Source organism: Globicephala melas, chromosome 5 (genome assembly GCF_963455315.2).
Source record: "Globicephala melas chromosome 5, mGloMel1.2, whole genome shotgun sequence".
Classification (NCBI taxonomy): Eukaryota; Metazoa; Chordata; class Mammalia; order Artiodactyla; family Delphinidae; genus Globicephala; species Globicephala melas.
This window is the reverse complement of record NC_083318.1, coordinates 118982563-118997802: the sequence shown is the minus strand read 5'-3', so window position 1 is coordinate 118997802 and position 15240 is coordinate 118982563. Positions and strand designations below refer to the sequence as shown.

The following is a 15240-nucleotide window of genomic DNA, read 5'->3' as shown; positions in this document are numbered from 1 at the left end:
GGAAGGATTTCCACAGGCGATTAACCCCCTACCACTGAAGCACGGGGAGCATCGCACGTTGACGGTCTGCAACGCACGCCGAGAGCACCCCCAAGCGCGTCCCACTTTCACACTTACCTGACCGTGGGATGGAAGCGCCGGGTAAGCCATGGGCTGATTCATCACTCCCTTCTGCTTGATGAGAAGCATGCGTTTCTGGTCCTCACTCAGGTGTGCCCTGGGGGCCTGGAGCTGCGGCTGCGGCTGCGGGGGCTGCTGCTGGATGTAGGGCATCAGGGGGTTTTTGCCGGGGCTGGCCATCGGGGGCGTCATCCTCTGACTCAAATCTGCATTAAAATGGGTCAGAGGCTTAGTGTTGCCGTAAGTAAGAATACTGTGCTGTTTGTTTGAGGAGTTTGTACCCAGGTTATTTGGCTGTTGATTGATCATATTCATGTGATTCTGAGGGAGGTAGTTATTCATGGTCGTCTTCTGCAGGTTGTTGGCCATCGGAGGCACTATAGGATTTTGGTTGTTAAAGGCTTGGGGGTACATCATTGGGCTATTTGGTTTTTCCGCAGTGAAAGCTGCCCCGTAGGGACTGGATGGAGGCCCTAAAGGAGACCAACTTGCAGTCTGATTTGCGTGTTGCTGCTGCTTCTGCTGCATGAGTTTGGCCCTTTGCTGTTGCTGGGCCGCCATCTGCTTGAGCTGCTCAGCCGGAGACAGCTCAGAGCCGGGCACAGCCCCAGGCCCCGACCCTGAACCAGCCACTGGCACGGCGGCCGCATTAAGGAGATAACCATTCCCAGGCCGAGGGGGAGCCTGGCCTGGAGTGTGGGCTTGGTTTGGAGTTTGAGGGGACTGGACAGCACAGTTTGCTGGGGAGCCGGCAGGGTTGGGGGCCGCGGGAGTGCTGGCCACGGAAGGTAAACTGGTGGCCGTGGAGACAGTAGAAAAGGGAGGGCCAGAAGAAGAAGGCCGGGCCTGGGGAGAGCCCATGGAGACGTGTGCAAAAGGAGAGTGAGATGATGGGTCACTCTTCGCGCTGGAGCTCTCCTGGGAGACGGGGGTCTCCGTGGCCGGCTGCGAGAACTCTGGTTCCTTCTTCTCTTCAAAGTCTTCATTGAACAGGTCCTGTATGTCATCTTCAGGAACTGTGTTGGCCAGTTCATCTATTAATTCTTGCCACTCCTGATCATTCAGGTTAATGTCTGAGAACAGCTTGTTCTGATTCGAAAGAGACGTTTCTGATGTGTCTATGCAAGTAGGGTCATCTAGAGGTTCTTGTTTGAGGTCCTTGCTCTGCAAGATGGTGAAGCTGTCCTCCAGGTCACTGCAACCATTCACAGGAATTTTAAGTTCTGGGAGTCTCCCATTCTTACTCAGATCTTCCAGAAGCCCAGGAGTGTGAGTCCCACTGTTCTGCAAGGGCAAAGAAGGCTTCAGGTCAAGTTGGTGAAGAGGAGAAGCCGAAGACAGTGGCATGTTGTTGGGCAAATTGTTGATGGCTTCCATCCCTGTAGGAATGTCCTTTCGTATTCGCTTGCTAGTTGGAGAAAAACTCCCGTCACAAGCACCATTCTGCTGGTCTCCATTAAGGGGTGATCGGGCTCCTTCCAACTTCCTTTTCACAGTCTCTTGGAGCTGGAAAAGAAACAGGAAAGAGAATGACTAAATCTCCAAGTCATGGTTTACTTACTCATTAAGCATGGTGGTATGCATTGCGACGAACTCATTTTTAAATGGTTTAGAACACATCAGAAAGATGTTATACTTCTAATTTCAAAATTGGCCAGGCTTCAATTCAAATTCTACGGGAAAAGGTTTTGCCCAAAAGCAGCACTCACACGGCTAAGAGATAGAAAGCAAACTAAAGACTGGAGGGTGGAACAAAAGGAAAGAAAGAGTTAAGGCAATAACTCTCCTATTGGGAAGCATCGTCATATTATTATTTTTCAAATGAATGCTACGTGTGAGACTTGGACCAAAATGTGTCATGCTCTAGAAAGGTGCTAAAACCTATCTTAAGTTCTTGTCGCATCTGACTTGAGAACGTTAAGGAATTAAATCAACAATACTTTAAAGAACACTGAAAATCCTCTAAGATTACGGAATTTAACACATTTACTGAATAACACAGAAATGAAGATTAATGGTTAACATAACCAGAAACTTCGTTTTGGTTCTTATTTTACTTGACCTCCCAGCACTTTGTGACACAGTAGCCTGCTCTGTTCTAAAAGTGTGCTTCCATGGGTTTCCACGATACCACACTTTTCTGGATCTCCTTCGTTCTTTCCATCTGTGCTTTCTCAGTCTCTTATGTATTCTTCTTTCGTTCTCCTAAGTGCTGGGATTCTTCATTGTTTGGTCTTAAGCTTCCTTCTGCTTCCAAGGCACAGTACATGTTGTTTTCTTTTCTTGGAACATACTTCTCCCCTTCCCCTGGTAACAGCCACTCATCTTCCAGGTTGTAGCTTAGACTTCACTTCCTCTAGGAAATCTTCTCTCACATCCCTTCACCCCAACTACAATAGGTACCTCCTTTGACCCACCTGCACTGGGTTGGAAATCCTGGAATACGTTTTTCCAAGCAACCTCTACTTCCCCATCATAGCTTCTACCATACTTTGGGGCAATTGCTTAAGTGTCTGTTTAGTGAGCTCCAAGAAGGACTACGGCTGACTTGCTTACTGTGTATCTGTGGGGCTGCAGGTAGTGTTCAGTTCAAGTTCATAGCAGTGGTTAATAGTGGCAAAAATGAATGATTCTATTGTTTAATTCACAGGGGCTGAAGGAGGTGAGCTTGGATCAGAGCAGGAGGCAACTCCATTGACATTAAAGAATGCTTGACTTTGAGCTTCTACATTCCTGGTAATGGAATCTCTCACCCCGGAGAGTGCTGTGTCCATTTAACTGGACTCCTTTGAAAAGCCCGGGGGAAACGCTTGGTGGATGACGACAAAGGGAAGGCAAACTGGGTTAGACAGAGGTTTCAGTAACTTTGCAGAGCTGAAGGTACAAGGCAGAGTGACCTGGGGAAGGAGGGAAGAGGCAGAAGAGCCCCCCTTGGGCACTCTCCTATCCTTGCCAGAGGGGTTGCGTATCACAGGAGCAAGGGGGGAGAGGGGCAGGCTCCCCTCTGGCGCTGCACTCACACATGGAACTGGGAAGGCTCCCCAGGCGCCACCTGTAGAATAAAACCCTTCCGGAGACAATCTGGGGGATTCTAAGAAGTGCTACTGTAAAATGGAATAGAGAATTCCATTTTAAAAGGAAACAAAAGAGGTTCTTAAGTAAAAATCCAGTGGAACCCTTGCTCCTAAACTTGCTATTTTTAATCACCAAACATTCTGTAGTTGCTTGGTAGGTGTTCCTGAATTTCCGAAAACAAGGCCCCAACTGGGACACACTGGGATTTGACTTCAAACAAGATCTGGCTCAATCCATCATCTTAGGTAGAACCTGCTAGAAAATTACGTTATTCATTATTATTATTATTTTTGAAAATTACGTTATTTATTGAACAAACCAGGAAACCGTGGTTCTGATCGTAGATATGGCAGATACTTGAATGTAGCTCCAACACACAGTGGCAAGTTCAGATATGACAGCTTCAGGGTCTAAAGGAAGTAAAGCTCGGGGCCCTCGGCACCTCCTGCAGGGATATTAACCTTAAAAAAACAGGCACTTGTCTTAAAAATGAACCTGACTTTATTTTTAAAACTACAGGTCCACGATTCTGTTCTAGGCCATGAAATGGACGGGGCAGGATGGAGAAATAAAGGCAAATGCTCTGTTTGTTCCGCTGGAAAACAGTGGTGGCCGAGACCATGGAGACAGACAGGTCTGGCTGGGAACACCAAGCCTCACCTCTTATCAGCAGAGCAGGCCTAGGTGGGTGAGTCACAATAGGGCAGTAGCACAGGGAGATCAGCTCGGTGCTCTGTGACCACCTAGAGGGGTGGGATAGGGAGGGTGGGAGGGAGACGCAAGAGGGAGGAGATATGGGATATATGTATATGTATAGCTGATTCACTTTGTTATACAGCAGAAACTAACACACCATTGTAAAGCAATTATACTCCAATAAAGATGTTAAAAAAAAAAAAGGAATAGTAACACAGAACAGTAATAGTAACAGTAACACAGAAACAGCCCTACTGGCCCTGGAGTTAGAAAGCCTGGCTTCAAACCCAAGAACCCCTACCTAAGAGTTAATACATATAAGTATTTTCTGGTACTTCATAAATGTTAGCTACGATACCCTCCATTAGAAAGTGAGTTACATGAAGGTAGGGATTTTTCTGCGTTACTCCACTACTGGGCCCCTAGTAGCTCAAAGTAGATAATAAATACATGTTGAATGAATGAATCCTGGAAAACTTATTTAAACTCTCCTAAGCTTTGGATGCCTTATCTGTAAAAGGGTTAATAATATCTAGCTCCTATAGTTACTGTGAGGATGAACTTAAATGAAGTAATATGGAAAGCACTTAGCTTCATGTCTGGTATCGTGTAAGCACCCACTAAGCCTCAGCTATTACTATTTTAAAAACACAATTAAAATTTTTTAAAATGCAGTGATATCAATAGTCACAACTGTAGCTGAGATAGATTAGTTTCTGGATCTCTAAAAACAAATAGGTAAAATGATAATACTTCTGTTCCCTAGCTTGCAAAAGCCTAACGTTTTCCAAGCACCTTGTATAGCTTTTTAAATATGAACAACAAAAGATCAAATTTGCAATTCAAGCCTGAGTCCAAGTGCTAATGTATTTGTGTCCTAGACTGTGGAACAGCACTGGATGGTTGAGGTTCAAATCAAATACATTTCCAGGATGCAACCTGAATGGAGCTACTGAGTATTTCCTTTTCCTTCAGGGCCTAGAGTTCTCCATTGCTGGCCCCTTTAACCCAAATCTTGACATATATTTCCTGTACCAGCGTTGGAAATATAAGAAAGACATCATGGAAGATACACTGAAACCATGTTATAGTTTTTAGTTGTATCCAAAATAGCTGAGCCATCTAAGCATCCCTCCTGTGTCTCATCATCCTTTGCTAGTCTAACTCTCTCCTGATCCTCTCTTGGGAGATAGACGGAGAGTGGGCAGGAGGAGATAGGACCTGCGGGCTGAGGAACTTGCAAGCACTGTGCTCAGTGAGCATGAGAACGGGGCAATGTCCTGGGGACGCCCCATCCCCGCAAGGATTCAGGTCAGGGTCTCATTCCGAAGAGCCTTATCTCAGGAAGTCCCTGGCCCTTCTGCCTCCCAAAGCTGGAAGCCTCCTTAGTACAATCTGTGCTCTTGTGGAAGGATCACAGGAACTCTTGACCGACTTCAGCTTCCTTGTGCCGGTATTCTTGTATTATTACATACACATGTTTTCTCCCATTAAGGGAGGCTGTGGTGCCAGGAGCTGAAGTTGCTGTTCATCCCCTGCCTAGTACAATGGGGGCCGCTCTCATGTGTCAGTTACTCTAAGGGAAACCATTCCTCCTCCACAGTGGCTCCACCACGAGTCTCTTGCCTATAGTGTGGCTTGATGGCTTGTGTTTCTGTCAAACTGTGTGTGTGTGTGTGTGTGTGTGTGTGTCTGTGTGTGTGAGAGAGAGAGAGAGAGAGACAGAGAGAGACAGAGAGAGAGAGACAGAGAGAGAGACTTAGAGGCAGGGAGATACAGAATGGGTTTGGGAGTGGTGATATGACACCCAGACCAGTAGTAATAAGAACAGCTGTGCCTTTGGGGTTCTAAAGCACTTTTACATAGGATCGTATATTATCCTCATAGCAGATCTTTGGGGCAGGTCATGTGCTGGTCTGATGGTTCAACAGAGAAAAGGGCAGTGTTTCGGAGGAGGTGGAATGGGGAGGGTGGATGACACCCAGAACGAGGAGGCACATGGCTAAGATAGCTAGGCCTCTGCAGACATTCCCAGCAGATTCTAACGGGTCCCCTGGGCCAGTGTGTCCATGATGAAGATATTCTTTCTTCCTTTAGACTCTTAGCAGTGCTAGTAAGTTAAAAAAAAAAACAACAACAACAAAACTCTCATTGACTTGTCCCAGACTTTGAATGAAATTGGGGAGAATCACGGAGCTTGGGAAGAAAAATGATGGTCCTACTATTAAAATAATGAAGATTTTAGGATAGACGATATTGGGGCTAACTATCAGATTCCTGTCTCTTACTCCTAATGATTCTAAAAGGTGGGTAGGATTTATTAGAACCACTTACAGAGGATAAATTTTAGGTACAGTGAGATTAAGCACTGTGTCCCAGATTACAGAGCTGCGGGTTGGGGGGAAGGGCGGGCGCTCAACCCGGATTCAAATTCAGACTCAGGTGTGACTGCATGGCCCACACTCCTGATTCATGCGGGCGGTGAAGCACAGTCATGCCTTCATCAATGGCCCTGGGCTCCCATGCTAATCGTGATAAAGTTCTTTCAGACTGTTTTCAGGACTCATCCTTACTTGATTCCACCCTCTCCCCACCATCCCAAACCAGTTACACTTTGAGGACTATCTGTTCTTATCCTTAACGATTTTTATTCTCATTTTCCACCCCCGACACCCCTACCTTGGTTCAGATCATCAACACTGCTCTCATGATTTCTGTAGCAGCTCTTGACTAGCCTCTCTGCTCCAGTCTTGCCTCTTCTCTAACCGATTCTCTGTGTTGTGGCTGTGATTTTCTTTATAAAATGTGGACCCAGGGCTTCCCCGGTGGTGAAGTGGTCGAGAGTCCGCCTGCCGATGCAGGGGACACTGGTTCGTGACCCAGTCCGGGAAGATCCCACATGCCGCGGAGCGGCTGGGCCCGTGAGCCATGGCCGCTGAGCCTGCACGTCCGGAACCTGTGCTCCGCAACGGGAGAGGCCCCAACAGTGAGAGGCCCGCGTACCGCAAAAAAAAAAAAAATGTGGACCCATTCTTCACTTGCAGCTCCTCTGGAGCTGTCTGCTGTCGTCAGCATCATCTAAGGCTCACACACCAACCCTCCACAACTTAATCCTCACTCCCTGCTTGGCTCTCCAGTCTCAGCTGTCACCTCCAACCTTCTTCCCCTCCACTGGCCCTCCAACATCAAGCAACTCTAAACCTTCAGTTACACTTAATGATTTGCCATAGTCGGGATGCATGGCATTTGTTCTCTGTCTCTCCGAGTCTTTGTATATGTTATACTCTCACCCAACTTCTTCACCCGACCAATTCTATTCGTCCATCACCATTCAGTTTAGACATTACATTCTATACAGTCTCTCTTGACAGCCCCTCCCCACACCTTCAAATCTTGGAGACCCTCTATGTGCTCCCAAGGCATCCTCGTACACATCATACCATAACGGCTTGCCTTTTCCTTCATAAGATTGTACGAATGAATGAAAACTAAAAAGATTTCTCAAACAACCACACTCAGTTTGTGTAACAAGATCCCTAAAGCAGGCATTTGAAAATGTTGGCCTGTATGGTGTTTAATGACAACTGAATAAATGTACAATTTATTTTGGTTATTTTAAAATGCTGGAGATGGCTCATAGACTGTCCCTTCCATAAGATTTTTGAGGACTCTAAGGGTCCAGGAAACCTATGCTGAGACCAACTCAAGAGCACATGAAGAGCATCGTGGAAAGGAAAAGTGAACCTGAAACCCAGAGACTTTATATAACATTACCAAGGTCAAGTGTTTTGACATGGATGTGAACTCAAAATGCTGGATGTTTTCATAGTTGAATTGTAAATTTCCTTACAAAGGTTTCAAGTGGTTTTCACCTGCCAAAGCACCCCCTCCAACCAAAAGTGTGAGTGAACTTCCTTCACCAAATATTAGAGACTCAAGTATTTCCCAAGAATTAAAGATCCATTGGAATCTCAGCCTGCAGATGCTATAACTAATTTAGAGGCTCCAAGAGAACATTCTGGTCATTCTGATCTGCTCTGGTCAAACCAGAAGATGATTTGGTTTAACGATATAAATTTTCATATGGTTATTTTCTTCTCATTCGACCAGCAGATAATAAGCATATGAAGACACAGATAATTTTTTCTTAACATCTTTATTGGAGTATAATTGCTTTACAATGGTGTGTTAGTTTCTGCTTTACAACAAAATGAATCAGTTGTATATATACATATCTTCCCATATCTCCTCCCTCCCACCCTCCCTATCCCACCCCTCCAGGCGGTCACAAAGCACCGAGCTGATCTCCCTGTGCTATGCGGCTGCTTCCCACTAGCTATCTACCTTACATTTGGTAGTGTATATATGTCCATGCCTCTCCCTTGCTTTGTCACACCTTCCCCTTCCCCCTCCCCATATCTTCAAGTCCATTCTCTAGAAGGTCTGTGTCTTTATTCCTGTCTTACCCCTAGGTTCTTCATGACATTTTTTTTCTTAAATTCCATATATATGTGTTAGCATACGGTATTTGTCTCTCTCTTTCTGACTTACTTCACTCGGTATGACAGACTCTAGGTCCATCCACCTCACTACAAATAACTCAGTTTTGTTTCTTTTATGGCTGAGTAATATTCCATTGTATATATGTGCCACATCTTCTTTATCCATTCATCCGATGATGGACACTTAGGTTGTTTCCATCTCCGGGCTATTGTAAATAGAGCTGCAATGAACATTTTGGTAAATGACTCTTTTTGAATTATGGTTTTCTCAGGGTACATGCCCAGTAGTGGGATTGCTGGGTCATATGGTAGTTCTATTTGTAGCTTTTTAAGGAACCTCCATACTGTTCTCCACAGTGGCTGTATCAATTTACATTCCTACAAACAGTGCAAGAGGGTTCCCTTTTCTCCACACCCTCTCCAGCATTTATTGTTTGTAGATTTTTTGATGATGGCCATTCTGACTGGTGTGAGATGATATCTCATTGTAGTTTTGATTTGCATTTCTCTAATGATTAGTGATGTTGAGCATTCTTTCATGTGTTTGTTGGCAGTCTGTATATCTTCTTCCGAGAAATGTCTATTTAGGTCTTCTGCTCATTTCTGGATTGGGTTGTTTGTTTTTTTGTTATTAAGCTGCATGAGCTGCTTATAAATTTTGGAGATTAATCCTTTGTCAGTTGCTTCATTTGCAAATATTTTCTCCCATTCTGAGGGTTGTCTTTTGGCCTTGTTTATGGTTTCCTCTGCTGTGCAAAAGCTTTGACGTTTCATTAGGTCCCATTTGTTTATTTTTGTTTTTATTTCCATTTCCTTAGGAGGTGGGTCAAAAAGGATCTTGCTGTGATTTATGTTATAGAGTGTCCTGTCTATATTTTCCTCTAAGAGTTTGAGAGTTTCTGGCCTTACATTTAGGTTTTTAATCCATTTTGAGCTTATTTTTGTGTATGGTGTTAGGGAGTGATCTAATCTCACACTTTTACATGTAGCTGTCCAGTTTTCCCAGCACCACTTATTGAAGAGGCTGTCCTTTCTCCACTGTACATTCCTGCCTCCTTTATCAAAGATAAGGTGACCATATGTGCGTGGGTTTATCTCTGGGCTTTCTATCCTGTTCCATTGATCTATCTTTCTCTTTTTGTGCCAGTACCATACTGTCTTGATTACTGTAGCTTTGTCTGAAGTCAGGAAGCCTGATTCCTCCAGCTTCGTTTTTTGTTCTCAAGATTGCTTTGGCTATTCGGGGTCTTTTGTGTTTCCATACAAATTGTGAAATTTTTTGTTCTACTTCTGTGAAAAATACCAGTGGTAGTTTGATAGGGATTGCATTGAATCTGTAGATTGCTTTGGGTAGTAGAGTCATTTTCACAATGTTGATTCTTCCAATCCAAGAACATGGTATATCTCTCCATCTATTTGTATCATCTTTAATTTCTATAGTGTCTTATAATTTTCTGCATACAGGTCTTTTGTCTCCTTAGGTAGGTTTATTCCTAGATATTTTATTCTTTTTGTTGCAATGGTAAATGGGAGTGTTTTCTTGATTTCATTTTCAGATTTTTCATCATTAGTGTATAGGAATGCCAGAGATTTCTGTGCATTAATTTTGTATCCTGCTACTTTACCAAATTCATTGATTAGCTCTAGTAGTTTTCTGGTAGCATCTTTAGGATTCTCTATGTATAGTATCATGTCATCTGCAAACAGTGACAGCTTTACTTCTTCTTTTCCGATTTGGATTCCTTTTACTTCCTTTTCTTCTCTGATTGCTGTAGCTAAAACTTCCAAAATTATGTTGAATAAGAGTGGTGAGAGTGGGCAACCTTGCCTTGTTCCTGATCTTAGTGGAAATGCTTTCAGTTTTTCACCATTGAGGACGATGGTGGCTGTGGGTTTGTCATATATGGCCTTGACTATGTTGAGGAAAGTTCCCTCTATGCCTACTTTCTGGAGGGTTTTTATCATAAATGGGTGTTGAATTTTGTTGAAAGCTTTCTCTGCATCTATTGAGATGATCATATGGTTTTTCTCCTTCAATTTGTTAATATGGTGTATCACGTTGATTGATTTGCATATATTGAAGAATCCTTGCATTCCTGGAATAAACCCCACTTGATCATGGTGTATGATCCGTTTAATGTGCTGTTGGATTCTGTTTGCTAGTATTTTGTTGAGGATTTTTACATCTATGTTCATCAGTGATATTGGCCTGTAGTTTTCTTTCTTTGTGACATCCTTGTCTGGTTTTGGTATCAGGGTGATGGTGGCCTCAAAGAATCAGTTTGGGAGTGTTCCTCCCTCTGCTATATTTTGGAAGAGTTTGAGAAGGATAGGTGTTAGCTCTTCTCTAAATGTTTGATAGAATTCGCCTGTGAAGCCATCTGGTCCTGGGCTTTTCTTTGTTGGAAGATTTTTAATCACAGTTTCAATTTCAGTGCTTGTGATTGGTCTGTTCATATTTTCTATTTCTTCCTCATTCAGTCTTGGCAGGTTGTGCATTTCTAAGAATTTGTCCATTTCTTCCAGATTGTCCATTTTAGTGGCACAGAGTTGCTTGTAGTAATCTCTCATGATCTTTTGTATTTCTGCAGTGTCAGTTGTTACTTCTCCTTTTTCATTTCTAATTCCATTGAATTGAGTCTTCTCCCTTTTTTTCTTGATGAGTCTGGCTAATGGTTTATCAATTTTGTTTATCTTCTCAAAGAATCAGCTTTTAGTTTTATTGATCTTTGCTATCATTTCCTTCATTTCTTTTTCATTTATTTCTGATCTGATCTTTACGATTTCTTTCCTTCTGCTAACTTTGGGTTCTTTTTGTTCTTCTTTCTCTAATTGCTTTAGGTGCAAGGTTAGGTTGTTTATTTGAGATGTTTCCTGTTTCTTAAGGTAGGATTGTATTGCTATAAACTTCCTCTTAGAACTGCTTTTGCTGCATCCCATAGATTTTGGGTCGTCGTGTCTCCATTGTCATTTGTTTCTAGGTATTTTTTGATTTCCTCTTTGATTTTTTTCAGTGATCACTTCGTTATTAAGCAGTGTATTGTTTAGCCTCCATGTGTTTGTATTTTTTACAGATCTTTTCCTGTAATTGATATCTAGTCTCATAGCGCTGTGGTCGGAAAAGATATTTGATACAATTTCAATTTTCTTAAATTTACTGAGGCTTGATTTGTGACCCAAGATGTGATCTATCCTGGAGAATGTTCCATGAGCACTTGAGAAGAATGTGTATTCTGTTGTTTTTGGATGGAATGTCCTATAAATATCAATTAAGTCCATCTTGTTTAATGTATCATTTAAAGCTTGTGTTTCCTTATTTATTTTCATTTTGGATCATCTGTCCATTGGTGAAAGTGGGGTGTTAAAGTCCCCTACTATGAATGTGTTACGGTTGACTTCCCCTTGTATGGCTGTTAGTATTTGCCTTATGTACTGAGGTGCTCCTATGTTGTGTGCATAAATATTTACAATTGTTATATCTTCTTCTTGGATCGATCCCTTGATCATTATGTAGTGTCCTTCTTTGTCTCTTCTAATAGTCTTTATTTTAAAGTCTATTTTGTCTGATATGAGAATTGCCACTCCAGCTTTCTTTTGGTTTCCATTTGCATGAAATGTCTTTTTCCATCCCCTCACTTTCAGTCTGTATGTGTCCCTAGGTCTGAAGTGGGTCTCTTGTAGACAGCAAATATATGGGTCTTGTTTTTGTATCCATTCAGCCAATCTGTGTCTTTTGGTGGGAGCATTTAGTCCATTTACATTTAAGATAATTATCAATATGTATGTTCCTATTCCCATTTTCTTAATTGCTTTGGGTTCGTTATTGTAGGTCTTTTCCTTCTCTTGTGTTTCTTGCCTAGAGAAGTTCCTTTAGCAGTTGTTGTAGAGCTGGTTTGGTGGTGCTGAACTCTCTCAGCTTTTGCTTGTCTGGAAAGGTTTTAATTTCTCCATCAAATCTGAATGAGATCCTTGCTGGGTAGAGTAATCTTGGTTGTAGGATTTTCTCCTTCATCACTTTAAATATGTCCTGCCACTCCCTTCTGGCTTGCAGAGTTTCTGCTGAAAGATCAGCTGTTAACCTCATGGGGGTTCCCTTGTGTGTTATTTGTTGTTTTTCCCTTGCTGCTTTTAATATGTTTTCTTTGTATTTAATTTTTGACAGTTTGATTAGTATGTGTCTTGGCGTGTTTCTACTTGGATTTATCCTGTATGGGACTCTCTGTGCTTCCTGGACTTGATTAACTATTTCCTTTCCCATATTAGGGAAGTTTTCAACTAGAATCTCTTCAAATATTTTCTCAGTCCCTTTCTTTTTCTCTTCTTCTTCTGGAACCCCTATAATTTGAACGTTGGTGCGTTTAATGTTGTCCCAATGTCTCTGAGACTGTCCTCAGTTCTTTTCATTCTTTTTTCTTTATTCTGCTCTGCAGTAGTTATTTCCATTATTTTATCTTCCAGGTCACTTATCCGTTCTTCTGCCTCACTTATTCTGCTATTGATCCCATCTAGAGTATTTTTAATTTCATTTATTGTGTTGTTCATCGTTGTTTGTTTCATCTTTAGTTCTTCTAGGTCCTTGTTAAATGTTTCTTGCATTTTGTCTATTCTATTTCCAAGATTTTGGATCATCTTTACTATCATTATTCTAAATTCTTTTTCAGGTAGACTGCCTATTTCTTCTTCATTTGTTAGGTCTGGTGGCTTTTTATCTTGCTCCTTCATCTGCTGTGTGTTTTTCTGTCTTCTCATTTTGCTTATCTTACTGTGTTTGGGGTCTCTTTTTTTCAGGCTGCAGGTTCGTAGTTCCCGTTGTTTTTGGTGTCTGTCCCCAGTGGCTAAGGTTGGTTCAGTGGGTTCTGTAGGCTTCCTGGTGGAGGGGACTAGTGCCTGTGTTCTGGTGGATGAGGCTAGATCTTGTCTTGCTGGTGGGCAGGTCCACGTCTGGTGGTGTGTTTTGGGGTGTCTGTGGACTTATGATTTTAGGCAGCCTCTCTGCTAACGGGTGGCGTTGTGTTCCTGTCTTGCTAGTTGTTTGGCGTAGGATGTCCAGCACTGTAGCTTGCTGGTCGTTGAGTGAAGCTGGGTGCTGGTGTTGAGATGGAGATCTCTGGGAGATTTTCGCCGTTTGATATTATGTGGAGCTGGGAGGTCTCTTGTGGACCAGTGTCCTGAAGTTGGCTCTCCCTCCACAGAGGCACAGCACTGACTCCTGGCTGCAGCACCAAGAGCCTTTCATCCACACTCCTTAATCTGGGATGATTGGTTGTCTATTCATGTATTCCACAGATGCAGGGTACACCAAGTTGTTTGTGGAGCTTTAATCCACTGCTTCTGAGGCTGCTGGGAGAGATTTCCCTTTCTCTTCTTTGTTCTCACAGCCCTCAGGGTTCAGGTTTGGATTTGGATCTGCCTCTGCGAGTAGGTCGCCGGAGGGCGTCTGTTCTTCGCTCAGACAGGACGGGGTTAAAGGAGCCGCTGATTTGGCGGCTCTGGCTCACTCAAGCCGGGGTGGGGTGGGGGGGCACGGAGTGCGGGGGGGGGGGGCACGGAGTGCGGGGCAGGCCTGCGGCGGCCGAGGCCTCCATGACGTTGCACCGGCCTGAGGCGCGCCGTGCGTTCTCCCGGGGGAGTTGTCCCTGGATCCCGGGACCCTGGCAGTGGCGGGCTGCACAGGCTCCCCGGAAGGGGGGTGTGGATAGTGACCTGTACTCGCACACAGGCCCCTTGGTGGCGGCAGCAGCAGCCTTAGCGTCTTATGCCCTTCTCTGGGGTCAGCGCTGTTAGCCGCAGCTCGCGCCCGTCTGTGGAGTTCCTTTAAGCGGCGCTCTTAATCCCCTCTCCTCGCCCACCACGAAACAAAGAGGGAAGAAAATGTCTCTTGCCTCTTCGGCAGGTCCAGACTTTTCCCCGGACTCCCTCCCGGCTAGCCGTGGCGCACTAACCCCCTGCAGGCTGTGTTCACGCCGCAAACCCCAGTCCTCTCCCGGCGCTCCTACCGAAGCCCGAGCCTCAGCTCCCAGCCCCGCCCGCCCCGGCGGGTGAGCAGACAAGCCTGTCGGCCTGGTGAGTGTCGGTCGGCTCTGAACCTCTGTGCGGGAATCTCTTCCCGCTTTGCCCTCCGCACCCCTGTTGCTGTGCTCTCCTCCGCGGCTCCGAAGCTTCCCCCCTCCGCCACCCGCAGTCTCCGCCCGCGAAGGGGCTTCCTAGCGTGTTGAAACCTTTCCTCCTTCCCAGCTCCCTCCCACTAGAGCCGGTCCCGTCCCTATCCTTTTGTCTCTGTTTATTCTTTTTTCTTTTGCCCTACCCAGGTATGTGGGGGGTTTCTTGCCTTTTGGGAGGTCTGAGGTCTTCTGCCAGCGTTCAGTGGGTGCTCTGCAGGAGTTGCTCCACGTGTAGATGTATTTCTGGTGTATCTGTGGGGAGGAAGGCGATCTCCGCGTCCTACTCCTCCGCCATCTTCCCGGAAGCCCCTCCTCCACACAGATAAATTTGATTTGCTTATTTAATGCATTTGATGAGTGACCCAGAATACTCATGTGTTAGATATTTTAATTAGTAGAATATGAATAGTGTGCGAAACAGTTCCCGAAGTGTCTTCTAGATTTAAGTGTTCTTATAAAGGATCTTTGGAGGTTTATTTAGAGGTTCAATCTTCTAGACCAGTGATTATCCGACTTTAAAGTGACTTGAGAGGCTGTTAAAAATGCAGGTTTCTTGGTGCCACTTTCTCAGTTTGATTTAGTTGCCCAAGGTAGGGCCCAGATTGGGACACACGCTGGCAGCACAGGCATCTAAAGAAATATAATAAAACCCTCTGATTTCCCTAAGGTAGTTGGTCTAGCATCCC

General features: G+C 44.3%; 1 protein-coding gene across 4 annotated transcripts in view; it reads right to left on the bottom strand.

Annotated features, from left to right (window-relative positions):
* Positions 1-15240, bottom strand: part of MAML3 (mastermind like transcriptional coactivator 3) — a 628299-nt gene that overhangs the window by 180565 nt on the left and 432494 nt on the right. For all 4 annotated transcript variants that reach the window (XM_060299743.2, XM_030845121.2, XM_030845120.2 and 1 more), the window contains one exon: positions 118-1626. In XM_060299743.2, the coding sequence (XP_060155726.1) occupies positions 118-1626 (1509 nt within the window). The remainder of the gene's footprint in view (positions 1-117; positions 1627-15240) is intronic.